This window comes from Meriones unguiculatus, chromosome 7 (genome assembly GCF_030254825.1).
Source record: "Meriones unguiculatus strain TT.TT164.6M chromosome 7, Bangor_MerUng_6.1, whole genome shotgun sequence".
Lineage (NCBI taxonomy): Eukaryota > Metazoa > Chordata > Mammalia > Rodentia > Muridae > Meriones > Meriones unguiculatus.
The window spans coordinates 1,391,860-1,407,720 of record NC_083355.1 but is presented as its reverse complement, the minus strand read 5'-3'; the positions used below and the strand labels follow the sequence as shown (position 1 = coordinate 1,407,720).

At 49.0% G+C, this 15,861-nt stretch overlaps 1 protein-coding gene across 2 annotated transcripts; it reads left to right on the top strand.

Annotated features, from left to right (window-relative positions):
* The first annotated feature begins 1,442 nt into the window (after positions 1 to 1,442).
* On the top strand, positions 1,443 to 15,861 carry Fn3k (fructosamine 3 kinase). 2 transcript variants are annotated; one of them, XM_060386209.1, is made up of 6 exons: positions 1,450 to 1,835; positions 3,990 to 4,141; positions 5,696 to 5,787; positions 6,199 to 6,281; positions 14,505 to 14,627; positions 15,488 to 15,861. In XM_060386209.1, the coding sequence occupies exons 1-6, from the start codon at positions 1,695 to 1,697 to the stop codon at positions 15,824 to 15,826; spliced, it is 930 nt and encodes a 309-aa protein (XP_060242192.1). In that variant the 5' UTR covers positions 1,450 to 1,694; the 3' UTR covers positions 15,827 to 15,861. The 2 variants fall into 2 exon arrangements, with proteins under 2 accessions (XP_060242193.1, XP_060242192.1); XM_060386210.1 differs by lacking the exon at positions 3,990 to 4,141 and having other exon boundaries at positions 1,443 to 1,835; positions 5,696 to 5,783.

Here is a 15,861-nt window from a genome sequence, read left to right as displayed (position 1 = left end):
GCCCCAGTTAGGTTAGTCCCTGAGCCATGGAAGACCCAGCATAGAGGGAAGAGGTGGAAATGGTGCTTGGCTCTCTGGAGAGGCGGCTCCGGCCTCCGTGACTGGGAACGATCAGGCCACATCAGGAGGCCCTATCGTCGTCTCTTGCCTGTTGGTGGCTGCTGGGCCCAGGTTCCCTATCATCGTCTCTTCTTGATGGTGGCTGCTGGGCCTGGGTTCCAGTCCCCCCACGTAGGCGGCAGATGCAGGAGTTACTAAAGAGCCTCCGGGAACCCTGCCTCCATTCTGAGCCAGGGACAGGTCACAAAGACCATGAGGATGGCCAGCACTGACAGGCTTTGCCCCCGAGGCCTCACACGTGTTATCTCTTCATGTGCTCGGTGGGCAGTAGCCTCGCCCTTACTGTGAGGGTGTCTGATAAGGGAACGGTTGAAGCTGTCAGGCCATGAGGGAAACCCTGAGCAGCATGGTGGAGACAGACTTCCTAGGATGTATTCTGGGGATCCTGTCCCATGAGGGCCTGAGGCTAAGATTCAGAGGTTGGAGCCCCAAACCAGACTCAGCTTCTAATGTTCTGAGCTGTCTCCCACTGGGTCTGGTGCAAGTTAACTTCTCTATGCTTTGGTTTCTGCATAGAGTGGTGGGGACTAGTTATAGGACCCTCCCACAGGGTATCTGTGGGCTTAGCTGACATTCCCTTGTGCCCTAGCACATTCTGAAAGCTCAGCAACGGGTCATCCAGCCAGCCAATCTTCTCATTCGGAGACATTACAGTACAGGGGAGGCCTCAGCAGCTCTGTGGAGATTTTAGCAAACTCTCCTAAAACAGGGGAGGGCTAGCACAGACTGTCCCCTATGGCAGTCTGTGAACATGTTTCTGTATGCATGTGTGTGCACCCGCGTACACATGACCAGGTATGTCTTGAAGCTTGTTTCCTTCATGGCTGTCTGAGATCCAGAGTCTCACCCTGGGGGGCGGGGTAGGCTGCTACTATCACAGTTCCCCGAGCAGTCTCTATCACCCAGCCCTGGGGTGGTAATGGTGTCACTCTGGCCTGGCTGGGGTACCCCTATCTGGGCAGTGAGAGCCTCTCCATAGGATAGCCGAGTCTCTAGGCTGTGCCTTGCGTAGCAAGGATAAAGAAGCCCGGGCACAAACCTTCCGGTGGGCACTCCCAGTTTGCCCAGTTGTAAAGAGGACACAGGGCCTAGGGCAGACCCCTGATGTGTGCAGATGTGCCGGGACTTCCGTAAGGACACGGGGACACCCCTTTCTACCCACCTCCCCGGCTTTACAGAACACCCAGTGCCAGGTCTGTGGGGTCCCGCGCCCCTGGGGTGAGTCAAACTGGAGTAGAAACTGGACTGAGCCTGTTGGAGGGCGCCGCTGAAGGCTTTGCAGCTTTCCTTCCCCTAGCAGCCCGGGGTGGAGAAAGCTGTCTGGTCCAGCTCCTCCCTCCCTTCCCCCTCCCGCCCCAGCTCTCATGCACCAGGAGCATGCAGGGATAGCGGGCACCCGAGAGCTGGCTAGCTAGGAGCCAGCCGACTGCGCAGTCAGACTGTTGTGGCCGCCAGGCAGCACCCCCTCCCGCCAGCCCTGCACTCACCGCGCCGCGCCGAGCCCCGGGCTTCCTTCTGGTACCCGAGTCCCGTCCTCTGCGTCAATCTCCCCGCATTCTGGTCTTCAAGTCTCCATGGAGCAGCTGCTGCGCGCTGAGCTTCGCACCAGGACGCTGCGGGCCTTTGGGAGCTCCGGGGCCGGCTGCATCAGCGAGGGCTATGCCTACGACACGGACACTGGCCCCGTGTTTGTCAAGGTCAACCGCAGGACGCAGGTGCGCTGCCGGGAGTACCAGGATGGAGTCCGGGGAGGGGAAGAGGAACGCACTTTTCTGGGAAGTGGTAGGGAAACGAGGCCCGGTGTCCCTGCGCCCTGCTGAGGGCTCGGCACCTGCCGGCAGGCTTCCTCTTAGGACCGGGGTTTCCTTTGCTGCATGATCATTTTCTTTTGCCCCCACACAAGGGCTTTACATTTCTGTAATCCCTGACCATGGGAGAGACGAGTCTCAGCTGCAGGCTGCTTCTGCCCATGTCTGGTCTCTGCTCTGACATGAGCTCCCGAATTCTCCCAAAAGGTGGGGAGAGACTGGATTCCCAGCGCCAGGCTAGCACTATCTTTCCAGGCTCTGTTGCTTTCTAGGACCCTTAAGATATTCCTGTCTAAGAATGTACAGGTCAGGCATAGCGTCATATGATCTGCCTTCCTACTTCTTAGGAGACTGAGGCAGGAGGATAGTGAGTGCCATGCCAGCCTGGCTATATGAGGAGAAGCTGACTCAAAAACAAAAGCCAAACCAAACTAACAACAACGAAAGAATGCATGGAAAACTGTAAGACAAATGGAGAATGTAGCCAGAGCCCGTGGGAGCACGCTGTTGACGGCTCCTCGTGGTGCCTCCCCCGCTGCGGAGGAAGGACTCCAGAGGGTCCAGGCTCTGTGGGGAGGAGGTCTGGACAGTGGTTCCGGTAGCCATGCTGGCCGAGGCGGAGAAGAGCAGCCCAGAGCAGCCCTTCCCGGTCCCTCCTGGTATCTTTGGCGATGGTGTCAGGGGTAGCATCACCCAGCATCCTCTGCACCGTTGGCAAACCTAGAAGCATGGGTGGGGTTTGCAAATGTCCTCCCACCCAGCATGCTTAGCGCATGCCTCTTGGTCCCACGTGCTGGTTGGCAGTTTGAGGACACCTGTCTGACTTTCCCCCTTGAAAACCTGAGTTAAAAGGGAAGAGTTATTTTCATGTGTGATAATAAGTGGTTTTGACTTTGTTTCATTTTTAAATAATAAAATATTCAATTATTTTGTGTCTATGTATGTGTGTGAAAGCCCTGGCTTTCACATGCCATCACACACATAGAAGTCAGGGGACAACTTTTGGGAGGCGGTTCTGTCCTTCCCCCTTCTTCTGTGGCAAGGTTTCTGTTGGTTCTGCTGCCACACACTGTGCTCCAGGCTAGCTGGCCTGAAAGACTGTAGCTGGTTCTCCTGCCTCTGCCTGCCGTTGTGTGGTGGGAGGCTGGGATTACTCATGTGCACTACCACATCTGGATTCTTACGTAGGCTCTGGAGATCACAGTTGGGCCATCAGGCTTGAATGCTTTTACTCACAGTGCCATCTACTTTTGATTAAAAAAAAAAAAAAAGATTCTATATGTAGAAGTATTCACAAACCTCATGAATAAATGCATGTCTTTTGTGGGGTGGAGTGGGCTGAGGATATCTTTGAGTAGTAGAGCATTTGCCTAGTATGCACAGTCTCCTGGGTTCAGTCCCCAGCACCTCAAATAAATAAGTAAATAAATAAAATTCATGTTTTTACCAAGCCATAGTGAACAGTCTGAAAGTTTGCCTAAAAATAAATGGGATATTTATAGAAGTGGCTTAGAAACGAGCCTCTGGGTCCCGGCAGCTGCCTATGGACAAGCTGGGTATATGGTTCTGTTGTAGCTCTCCGGTCCCTGGTGAGCCTGGCCCTACAGACCTCCCCATTCTGCCTTCTCTGACCCAAATATAGACCCAGGTAATTTCTGCCCGGCCTAAGGCTGGCTGCCCCCATTTAGAGACAGGAAGGAAAGCAATCCCTGGAGAACCCAGGCCCAGCCAGCCCGGGATTTCTGTTAGCTCACCTTCCTCCCATCCCGCCTTTCCACCCCTTTGTGACTGTGCATCTCCCACAGCAAGGCTTTGCTCTGTGGGTCTTCCCGTAGACCCTGTGAGTTCTGGCACCAGGCTTGTCCTTTTAGCTCCTTCTTATCTGAAGGGTCTCTTTTGAATCCTGGCCTTGAGGGGCAAATGTAATGTTGCTTTTCAGTAACTAAGATTTTTGGTTTTGTGGCTTGTGCCAAGGGCCGTGAATTCTTTGGTCTGGCTAGCAAGGCCCTGGTAAGAGCCCAGGTTTGCAGAGCTGACAGAGCTCATGGCATTTGGATGCAGGCCCGGCAGATGTTTGAGGGAGAGATGGCGAGCCTGGAGGCCCTCCGCAGCACTGGCTTGGTGAGGGTGCCTAAGCCCATGAAGGTGATTGACCTGCAAGGAGGTGGGGCTGTCTTTGTGATGGAGCATTTGAAGATGAGGAGCCTGAGCAGGTGAGAACATTTGTGTATGGGAGGAGAGAGCCACGTGCACACACAAAGGCACTCAGATAGGAAGAGGAAGAAGAGGAAGAGACAGGGAAAGACTGACATAAACATAGAGAGACATGTACGGAGAGAGAGAGAAAAAAGAGACACATGTACACGGAAAGAGGCAGGGACAGGCAGGGACACAAGACACAGAAAAACAGAGACACAGAACAGAGAAGACAGGTGAGATAGGTAGAGAGCGGGGGCGGGGGTACTAGTGAGCAGTCTCTGTTGAGCTGCTCACGTAACCCAGGCAAGTTCCAGAGTGGTTTTGTTTTTTTTTAAGGTCTTACTGACTGGCCTGGAATTCACTAGGTTAGACCATGCTGGCCTGTTTCCAAGCACTGGGGTTAAAGGCATGTGTCACTATGCCTAGCTGTCGGAGTCCACTTTTTAAAGATTTTTATAAGTTATGTATATGAGTACATATATATATATCTATCAAGATTTATTGTATATATATGTTTGCCCACATGTGTATGCACCATGTGCATGTCTGGTGACTATAGAGGCTAGATAAGGGTGCTGGGTCCCCTGGAACTGGACTTCCAGATGTTTTTGAGCTGCCATGTGGGTACTGGAAACCTGGGTCCCTCTGTAGGTGCTCCTAGCTCACGACCCGTCTCTTCAGCTCCAGATGCTGGAGTACATCCTTTATTATTATTATTATTATTATTATTATTATTATTGTTTGGTTTTCTCTTATTATACCTGAAATCCTGAAAGTGAAACTTCTATTAATTCTTCAACTTTCACAAGAATAACAAAGCCAACTTGTCTTTCCCTATTAAAGTTTTAAAAATAATTTTATGTGTCTGGGTACTTTGGCTTCATGTATGTCTGTGCACCACTATTTGTGTGCTGCTCTCAGAGACCAGAGGAGGGGAGTTGGATCCCATGGACCTGGATTTACACAAGGTATGAGTCACCACGAGGGTGCTGGGAATCGAACCCAGGTCCTCTGGAAGAGCAGCCAGTGTTCTTAACTGCTGAGCCAACTCTCTAATCCCCAGAGCCTATTCTTAATTAAGACAAAGATAATTGCTGTTTTTCTTTGGTTAGTTTAGCTGTGATGAGCCTGCATGAAGTAAGTGTATTTGAAAAGTCCCTTGCTCTGTGTTAAATAGTATACTAATCCAATTTGGACTGACTGAGAGAGGCTAATTGATTATCTGGGTTCTTCATTTTTCCCCCTTTCAACCATGCATGTATACAATGTTAAAGGACAGACTCTGATAAAGAAGGCATCAACATTTTGTCAGCAGAGGGCCGCCACAGTTTGTATCTCAGTGTGTGAGTGTTCAGGGTCTCCCCATCTTCAGCTCACATCTGTGGAAGTTGAGAGCTGAAGCCTTTTCCCTGACTGAGGGTCTGTGCCAGGGCCGTGTCGCCAGGCTCTGACAATGCTTTATCCTTCTAGAAAGGCTTATTACTGTGCTGTTCGCAGCTGCTCTCTCAGAGCAGGACGCGCTGCCCAGCGCTGCCTGTTTTAACCGTCGCCTTTTCTCCTTTCCTCAGTCAGGCATCAAAGCTTGGGGACCAGATGGCAGATTTGCACCTTTACAACCAGAAGCTCAGGGAGAAGGCCAGGGCCCGGGAGAGCACGGTGGGTAAGTTTGCGGTGTGTGTAGGTACTTGCTGGAGCTAGAAGGGGATAGCAGATCCTTGGAGGCAGAGCTGCAGGCAGTTGTACATTCTTCAGCCTGGGTGCTGGGACTGTCAGAAGAGCAGCAAGTGCTCTTGGGGACATCTCTCCAGCCCCATTGTCATTGTGAAATGAGATGATTAAGTAATTTCAGTGGAGCTGGTAAATGAACAGCATTTACCTCACCTACCAATCCCATGGTCTGCCCATTGCCCTCGGGTGTGAAGTCTGAGGAGGCTAATCAATGTGCAGGGCTTCACCCGTGTTTGCTGTCTGAGCCGTTTGTGTGTGTCCAGCCAGATCTGTGGGGCATTCCCCAAGGTCTGGTTCCCACGGAAGATGAGGAGCCTCATGACACCAAGATTTCTGTTGACAGGCTGTGGGGCAGACAGTGCTGAGCCCCAGGGTGTGTCCAAGTTCGGCTTCAGCACGGTGACTTGCTGCGGCTTCATCCCACAGGTGAGTGTTGGAGTGAGGGCAGCCCTACTGAGTGGCGACCATTCCAGAGGCTCTGGGCTTGGCCGCTAACCTTCCCGGGAGTGCCAGTGCCGCCACGGGCCCCTGTGAAGGTGGAGGGCCGGCTGCCACACTTGTGGAGCGGATATGGGAAGGCCGCCTGGGCGGAGCTTCGAGGGAGGAGGCTCTGCAGTCAGATGCTTGGCCTCCAGGCGCTGCCAGCAGTGATGCGAAGGCCAAGCTGTGGGGCAGGCTGGCCAGTGTAAGAGTCTCAAGAGTCTCAAGACTGGACAGGGGAAGAATCAAGCCCTTATCACAGAGGTCTTCTAGGGCCGTTAAAATTATTGTTGTTTATTGGGATATAATTGAGATGTGATTCATGTAACACAAAACTCTCCATTTTATACACACACACACACACACACAGACACACACAATTTTTTTTTTTTGAGACAGGGTTTCTTTGTGTAGCCCTGGCTGTCCTGGAACTCGATCTGTAGACCATGCTTGGCCTTGAACTCACAGAGATCTATCTGTCCGTCTCCTCCTTACAAGTGCTGGATGAAAGGCTTGCACCGCCGCTGCCACCACTGGGCAAACTCTTATTTTAAGATGTAACATTCCATTTTTTTTCTATTAGTACAATCACAGTGTCAATGCAAGTGTCACCAGTGTCTTGTATCCACGTTGTAACCAAGCCTGGCTGCTTAGCCTCTGAGATCAGGTGAGGTCAAGTGTGTTTAGGTGAGATGGGTGTAGATTTATTATTATGTCTCATTCCATAGTATTTTCATCACCCAACAGCAACCCCTATTACCAGTCACTCCCTTCCCCCCTTTCCTGAGTCCCTGGCCATCAAAAATCTACTGACCATCTCTATGGTTTAGGCTGTTCTGGACACTTTATGTTGGTGACATTATGTAACATGTGACCTGTGTCCAGCTTGTTTCACTTACTGCAGTGTTTTTAAGGTTAATGTAGCATTTGGAAGAGCACCATTTCTTCCTTTTCTTTTGGTTTTTCGAGACAGGGCTTCTCTGTGTAGCCTTGGCTGTCCTGGACTCTCTTTGTAGACCAGATCAGCTTGAACTCACAGCGATCCGCCTGCCTCTGCCTCCCAGATTGCTGGGATCACAGCTGTGCACCATTGTGCCCGGCAAGCATTTTTTTATGGTAGAATAATGTTTCACTGTATGGTTTGGAGTAGATTTTGGACTGGAACTCATAATCTTCCTGATATAGTGTCTCACACATCGTTATTATAGACATGAGCCACCATGCCTGGTTTCATCCGTTTTTAAAACGATTTATTTTCGTTCATGGTGTGAGAGTGTATGCCACATCTGTAGGTACCGCAGGTGGCAGAGGACGCTGTCTGATCATCGGAACTGGAGCTGCAGGTTATTGTCAACCAGATGCTCTGGTCCTTTGGGAGGACAGCAAGTACTGTTGTCTCTGTTGAGTAACCATCCCGAATCACCATCTTAGAAAGTAGCCAGATCTACAGGAGGCTTGTCTCCTAGGCAGTCTACCTGACCTTCACCTACCTCAGAGAAGCCATTCCTAGACCATATTTTGCTTTATTAAGGACAATTCTGGTTGGTACATCAGTCTCTGCAGGGCCCCTGGGCTCAGATTTTTTTTTTTTAAGCTTTGTTGGTTTCCTTGTGGAGCTCCTGTCCCCTCTGAGACCTTCTATCCCCACTTCTTTCATAAGACTCCCTGTGCTCTGCCCAAAGTTAAGCTGTGAGTCTCTGCATCTGCTTCAATCTCCTGTTGGGTGAAGCCTTTTAGAAGACCTCTATGGTAGGCTCCTGTCCTGTTCCCTCTCTCCCAATGCCAAATAACCACCATGCATGGAGAGGACCTAGACCCTCTGCTCAGATGTAGCTCATACACAGCTCAGTCTCCATGTGGGTTTCTGAGTAAGGGAAGCAGGGACCACCTCATGAACTCAGCTGCCTGCTCTTTGATCACTTCCCCCTGGTGATGCGGCCTTGCCAGGCCACAGAGGAAGAGGGTCCAGGCAGTCCTGATGAGACTTGATAAGCTAGGGTTGGATGGCAAAGGAAGAGAACTCTCCCATTCAGTGGAATAGGGGAAGGGGATAGAGGGAAAGAGGAGGGAGGACAGGACTGGGAGGAGATGAGGAAGGGGGCTTCAATCAGGATATAAAATAGTAAAAAATAAATAAATAAATAAATAAATAAATAAATAAAGGACAATTCTAAATAAGAGCCATCCCAATTTAAACCTGGTACTACTTGAAGGGCCAACATTTTCATATCCTTCTCTTGAAGCCTTCTCTGACTAGTTGGGCTACTGTAGGCGATAGTCATGCTCTCTCTGCTGTGAGGTGGAGGAGTCTTGCTGTAAGATTTTTATGAGGCCTGGGGCAGACTCAGCTATCCCAGCCAAGAGGCAGCCATGAATCTAGGTCCCAATAACATTGCACAGAAAGCTTGTCAAGGATCCCTAATCTCAGCCAAACCTGACTTTCCCGCTGTTACACATCTGGCTGGAGCTAGGGACCACATGGCCTCGGACGAGCATGGCTGGTCGTCTTGAGTTACGTGTTGAGTTTAGAGTTTCTTGTGGTATCAGGACTCGAAAGACTTGCCTCATGAAGCATAGTGGCTTCTTTGTGTAGTGTCTCCAAACATCCCCAAGCTCTGGGGCATCCCCCCCCCAGCTGGGCTGAGGGGCCCTTGAGGGGTGTTGCAGTCATGTGGGAAAACGCTGAAAGTGATTTCTTAGACCCTGAGCGTTCTCTTGGAAACACAGTCCGGCTGGCTGGGGAGTTCATGGGCCAGGTTCCCTGCTAAGAACTAAGCAACACTGAAGCATTTTGTCTGACTCAGCTTACCTGTTGCCATGGTGGGTAGTGAACTGGGTGATGTCACTGGCCCATCTAGAGAAGAAACATGCACTGGGACTAAGTAACGTTTCCAGAGACTCGCCTAAAGACTGGCTTCAGAGATGGGCTCTAACCATGATGCAAGGCTGCCCTTCTCAGTCCTTACACCCAGATGGCACCTGCCTTTCGTAGCTCACCCATCCCTCTGAAGCCTTGGAATCATGGCCCTTCCATCTAAGTGGCAAGACCGAGCTTGCTGAGCGAGCCTTCTGTCCCTAATGTGAAATTGTGTCCTTTGTGACCTTGTCACCTTCTGGCAAATGGAGAGCCCCCATGCACTGGGAGCCTTGGCAGGTAAATAGGAATGGTGGAATGCCAGATGGTGGGCCCCAGTGCCTGGGGGTTTGCCAGGCTGGCGTGGTAAACCCCAGGCTAAGTGACTTCGGCATCCAAGAAGGACTCCAGGAGCATGACTAGGACTGTAGGCTGCCCGCTTGCTTCAGAGTGGGCCTTGGGATTTCTCAGAGCAGCCCTTGGAGCAACCTGCGCTCGTGTCCACTCCCTGGAAGCACACTGACCTCCTTCAGGTGCACAGGTTGGTGACATGGGCAGCCAGCCGCACACTGCTCCCTGCAGGTGCAAACGAGCACATTGCTCCTTCCTCAGTCCTTCCCAGCCCCTTCCTGTAGCCCATCCATTCCTGGGCCACCACAGGTCGAGATGCATGTGTGTGTCGTGAAGTTTTATATAAATATAATAATACAGTATGTCCCCCTTCACCTTTTCCCCCCAATATGACATGCTTTGCTCAGTCTGATAATTATGATATGTGTCCATGGCAAATCTTCTGATGTTTACATATGACACTCATTCTGGGCACATATGTCAAAAGTCCATTCCACCATATAGGTAAACTATGATCTCTGTTTGTCTATCCATTCATCTGTTGATAGATGTCTGGGTTGTTTTCAGCTTCTGTTTTTACAAATAAAGCTGCTATGAAGCTTTGTGTACAAGTTTTTTTTTTTTAAAGAAACTTTTTTTAAAAAAAAAACATTTATTTAGAATGTATACAATATTCTGCTGCATGTAAGCTTGCCCACCAGCAGAGGGCACCAGACCTCACTATAGACGGTTATGAGCCACCATGTGGTTGCTGGGAATTGAACTCAGGACCTTTGGAAGGACAGCCAGTGCTCTTACCCTCTGAGCCATCCCTCCAGCCATGTGTGTAACCTCTTTATCTTGGGTGACTATATGAGATCTGAGATGAAAAACCTGGGTTGCACCGTAGGTTGTAGGTTCTAACTTAAGTATTCAGAAACTGTCACCTGGGGCTGAGGCACCGTTCTGTGGTTGAGCGGTCTTACTGCTCCTGCAGAGGACCTGGGTTCGGGCCCCAGAAGCTCATGACTACCTGTCACTCCACTTTCCCAAAATCTGACACCTTCTTTTGGCCTTTGCAGGTACCCAGACCCCTGTGGTATACTCTCACGCAGAGACACATACACATAAATTTTTTTTAAATCTTAAAAAAGAAAAAAAAAAAACAGTAAAAACAAAACAATAGAAACAAAATTGCTTCCAAAGAGGTTGTGGCGGTCTACACTCCCACCAGCTTTAGGAGAGTTCCAGGTTCTCCTACCCTCACCTGTACTGGATAGTTTCTGGAGTTGTTTGTTTTTACTTGAAGCCAGCTGGAGAAAAGTGTTCACGCTGAGATTCCGTTGGTATTTCCGTCATGACTGATGATGTTAAGCCTATGTGCACGCGTGCCGTTTGCTGACTGTATGTCTTCTTTTCCTTTTCATTTCTTTTTGAGACAGGGTCTCACTATATAATCCTATCTGGCTTGGAACTTGAAATGGAGACCAGGCTGCCTGCGAGCTTGCTATGACCCTCCTGCCTCTGCCTCTCAAGTAATAAGATTACAAGTGTGCACCACCACACCTGGCAAAAGTCAATTATTATTATTACTATTATTATTATTATTATTATTATTATTTGAGACAGGGTCTTACTGTGTGTCTTTGGCTGTATTAGAACTCTCTCAGTAGACCAGGCTGGCCTTAAACTCACAGAGATCCACCTGCCTCTGCCTCCTGAGTGCTGGCCAAGTATTATTATTTTTAATTGTGCCAGATATGTTGTATGCCTGTAATCTCAGAAGTTTGGAGGTGGAGGAAGAAAACTTAAAAATTCATAGTTATCCTTGGCTACATAGTGAGTTCAAGGTTGAGTCCTTGTCTCAAATACAAAACAAAACAAGACCTCTTTTTAGGATGGGGGGTGGTTCTGCTGCTCAAGTACTTGCTCTACAAGCAGGAGGGACTAGGTGCCTAGCACTGCTATAAAATGCTGGGCACAGTGTGCACCTGTAATCCTGGCCCTGGGGAGAGGGAGATCGGAAGATCCTTGTTGGCCAGTCAGCGTGACCAAGTAAGACACCTTGTCTCAAAAGTAGGGGGAAGGGTGTCTGGGGAGACGAGTCAGTTGGTAAAGTGCCTGCTGTGCCAGCGTGAGGGCGTGAGTCTGGAGCTGCAGAACTGTCACGGAAGCTGGTACGGTGGCGTGCATCTATAGCTTGTGCTAGCTGAGGGGGCTGACACGGGAGCATCCCCAGGGTCCACTGGCCACGCAGCCAGCTGGCGAGCTCTGGGTTCAGTGAGAGGCCCTGATTCACAAAAGGATAAGGTGGAAGCCGGGGGGGGGGGGGTTGTGCACGCTGTAATCCCGGCACGTGGGAGGCAGAGGCAGGAGGATCTCTGTGAGTTAGATGCCTGCTCTACAAAGCGAGTCCAGGACAGGGACAGCCAAGGCTACACAGAGAAACCCTGTCTCAAAAAAAAAAAAAAAAAAAAGAAAACAAACAAACAATAAAACACCAAAAACAAGGGGCTGGAGAGATGGCTCAGTGGTTAGGAGCACTGGCTGCTCTTGCAGAGAGCCGTGGTTCAATTCCCAGCAGCCACATGGCGGCTCCCAACTGTGTGTAACACCTGTTCTAGGGGATCTGACACCCTCACACAGATGTATATGCAGTCAAAACATCAATCAACATAAAAGAAAAATAAGTAAAAATTATTAAAAACAACCCCCCCACTACCACTACAACAAAAACCCTAATAAGGTGGAAAAGAGCAGAGGAAAATAAGACCTTAATCTTGCTCTTCCACATGTGTGCACATGCGTGTACAACTGTACGAACATGTGAACACACGTGTACACACGACAGAGAGCTGCTGGGGAAGATTTCACATCAGCCTCTGGTTTTCATGTGTGTATGCGTGTGTACACACACACACACACAGGCTTTTTACTTCCTCGATCTCCAGTATGGCACTCAGAGCCTCTGTGTGCTTAGCAAATTATCCACATCTGAGTTACAGCCCCCATTAGAAAAATGATTTTTATACACTAGCTTGTATCCTGAAACATTGTTAAAACCACTAAGTTTTGGTTGCTTTGTTTTTTGGTGAGGGTGTGCCTGTCTGTATTACTCCTCTCTCTCTGCTTCTTTTTTTTTTTTTTTTTTTTTTTTTTTTGAAACAGGGTTTCTTTCTGTAGTCTTGGCTGGCCTGGAACTCAATAGGTAGAGCAGGCTGGCCTCAGACTTAAGAGATCTGCCAGCCTCTGCCTCCTGAGTGCTAGGATTAAAGGCACCTGTCACCACGTGGGTGTGTTTCTCTTCATGAAGGGCCTCCAGTCCTGCCATACTATGACTTCACATTTCCATCATTTAACTCTAATTCCTTCCTGAAGGCATTATGTCCAGACCAACCTCAAGTCCAAAAGTCCTCTTGCTTCAGCCTCCGAGGTGCCAAAATCCTTGTCTCTGAATACAGTCACCTTTAACACACAAAAGTTAAGATTTTTATGTACTAGCTGTATCCTGAAAATTAAGACCTTATCAGGCTGTGAGTGAGGATTCATCTGTTTATCTTTGCAGTTCCAGCAGTTTTATTTTGTTGTGTTTTGAAGCTCTGTTGTAGAGTTATAGGAATTTAAGAGAATCATAGAGGGTGGTGGCACATACCTGGAATCCTTGCAGCTTGAGTAAGAGGCAGGAGTTCAAAGCCAGCCTGGGATAAAAGGCAAAACCCCAAACAATAACGACAGTGCCCCGTTGCCCGCAGGGCTATCAGATCCGTACTTGACCATATTTTTGGTGTGAAAGTTTTCTTTGTATTTGAGGACAGTCTTTGCTTTGAAGTATGTGTTGTCTGGTACAAACTGCCACTCATTTTCTTTCATTATTTCTCCTTCGCCTATTGTGAACTAATGTATACATTTTCTATCCTTTTAGTCTGTTTCTGTGTTTTGTGTATAACCTGATTTATATGAACTTAATGTATCTCTTTTTTTTAAAGGTTTTTTGATTTTATGTGCCTAAGTGTTTGCCCGAATGTTTATACATGTGTGCGCACGATGCACACCCACTGCTCACAGAGGCCAGAAGAGGGCAGCGATTCCCTCTGGAACTGGACCTTACCAAGGATTGTGAGCTACTGTGTGCTGGGAACCTAATCCAGGTCCTCGGCAAGAGCAGCAAATACACTTCACTGGTGATTCACCTTTCCAGCCTATAGTTGGTTCTTGCTTTGTTTTTCCAGTCTGTTTATCTCTGTCACTCATTTACTTACTGTGTGTGTGTGTGTGTGTGTGTGTGTGTTGAACTTGGGACTCATACATGCTAGGCAAGCACTCTATCTTTGAGGTAGCTCTAGTCCAGCTTCATTTAACTAGAGTATTTGTTTCTGACCATTTGCACCTATGTGTCTTTGGATGTGTTTGGCTCTACCACCTTAGTATTTTTCATTTTTCTTGTTCCCTTTACCCCTGTAGTGGTTTGAAAATAAGAATGGCTGCCATAGGCTCCTATGTTTGAATGCTTAGTCGCCATGCTTAGGCCGTGGAAGTGTTTGAAAGGATCGAAGGATTAGGAGGAAGTTGTAGGCAGTTTGTCCCTGGGACTGGGCCCATGCCAGGCCAGGTCCAGTCTCTCTCTCTCTCTCTCTCTCTCTCTCTCTCGGCCTGTGGATAAGGATGTAGCCCTCAGCTCCTGCTCCAGCGCTGTGCATTCCATGTGGGGTTCCCCATCACAGGGATAATGGACAAAAGCTCTAAAGCTATAAGCAAGCTCCGGTTAAACGTTTTGTTCCTGGTGTCTCTTCACAGCAATGGAACGGTGACTGAGAGATTCTCTGTGTCTGCTTTCTTTTGGGTAAATTGTTTCAGACTCCACTTGTGTTGTCACTTGGTTCTCTACTGTTTGCTGTATTTAAGAGAATCTAAATACACTTGGGGTTCTCACTAACGCCGACCTGGGGCCTTGGGTCACAGCACTGGCTTCTCCTCTGCTTGCTCAGGTGAATGAATGGCAGGACGACTGGCCAGCGTTTTTCACTCAACACCGGCTCCAAGCGCAGCTGGACCTCATTGAAAAGGACTATGCTGACCGAGAGACACGAGAACTGTGGTCAAGGCTACAGGTGGGCACGACACTTACTTTCCTGGAGAGAGCCTACCACATGCATGTGGGAGCCGCTTGGGACTGAGTCAGGAGAGGGAGGACTGATGTTGAGGGGGCTGGTCAAGCTGCATCAGCCAGCACCTTCTGACCCTGTAGGTGGGAGGAGGGATGGCATAGATGCTGCCTCAAGGACTTCGCTCATTTCACTTGTCTGCTTTTACCCTCATTTTTCCCCTCTGCCAAAGACCCTACACATCAACCTTAATGAAGAGGTGTGTTCCTGCATGACTTGGTTCAGGATATTAGAAACATAATTCATCTATCAGTGTAGGGCAGTGGTTCTCAATTTGTGGGTTGTATTCCTTGTGTGTGTGGGGGAAATGTCCCTTTCACTGGGGTTGAATATCAGATATTTAAATTACAATTAGTAATAGTAGCAAAATTACAGTTATGGAGTAGTAGCAACATAATTTCATGGTTGGGGTCACCACGGTTGGGGTCTCAAGGCGAGGAGCTGCATGTAAAGGGTTGCAGTACTTCTCTAGGGTGAACACTCATCAAAGAAATGTTATTCAATAGAAGAGATGCAATCAAATAGAAATAAAGAAAAACCGTTTAGAGGGTAGGTACCAAACTGGTTCATTTTTTTTATAGTATAAAACCAACCTCTGAGATTTTCTATAGTTTTTGGACTCATTTGGTAGTGAGCAGAATGCTAGACAGAGTTGCATTCAGGAATCAGGCGAGCCTTTTCACTGGGCCTGGTGGATTATTTGTTTGGACTCTGGATGAATCCATGGCTCTCTGCCCTATTTCCAAGCTCTGGAAAATGAGCCCACAGGTCTCTGAGTCCCATGTTTGCAATAATTTCTCTTCTAGGTGAAGATCCCGGATCTGTTTTCTGGTATAGAGATTGTCCCTGCCCTGCTCCATGGAGACCTGTGGTCTGGAAATGTGGCTGAGGATGACCAGGGGCCCATTATTTATGATCCAGCCTCTTTCTACGGCCATTCTGAGTTTGAACTGGCAATTGCATTGATGTTTGGAGGGTTCCCCAGATCCTTCTTCACTGCTTACCACCGGAAGATTCCAAAGGCCCCAGGGTTCGACAAGCGCCTGCTGCTGTACCAGCTCTTCAACTATCTAAACCACTGGAACCACTTTGGTCGGGAATACAGAAGCCCGTCCCTGGGAATGATGAGGAAACTGCTGAGGTAGCAGAGGGCTGGCACCTAATAAAAAGCCAAACTGGG

Coding starts and splice junctions, on each gene's coding strand:
- Fn3k (XM_060386209.1), top strand. CDS start 1,695: ATGGAGCAGCTGCTGCGCGCTGAGCTTCGCACCAGGACGCTGCGGGCC. Junction 4,142..5,695: donor AAGATGAGGAGCCTGAGCAG/GTGAGAACATTT, acceptor TCCTTTCCTCAG/TCAGGCATCAAAGCTTGGGG. Junction 14,628..15,487: donor AACTGTGGTCAAGGCTACAG/GTGGGCACGACA, acceptor TTTCTCTTCTAG/GTGAAGATCCCGGATCTGTT.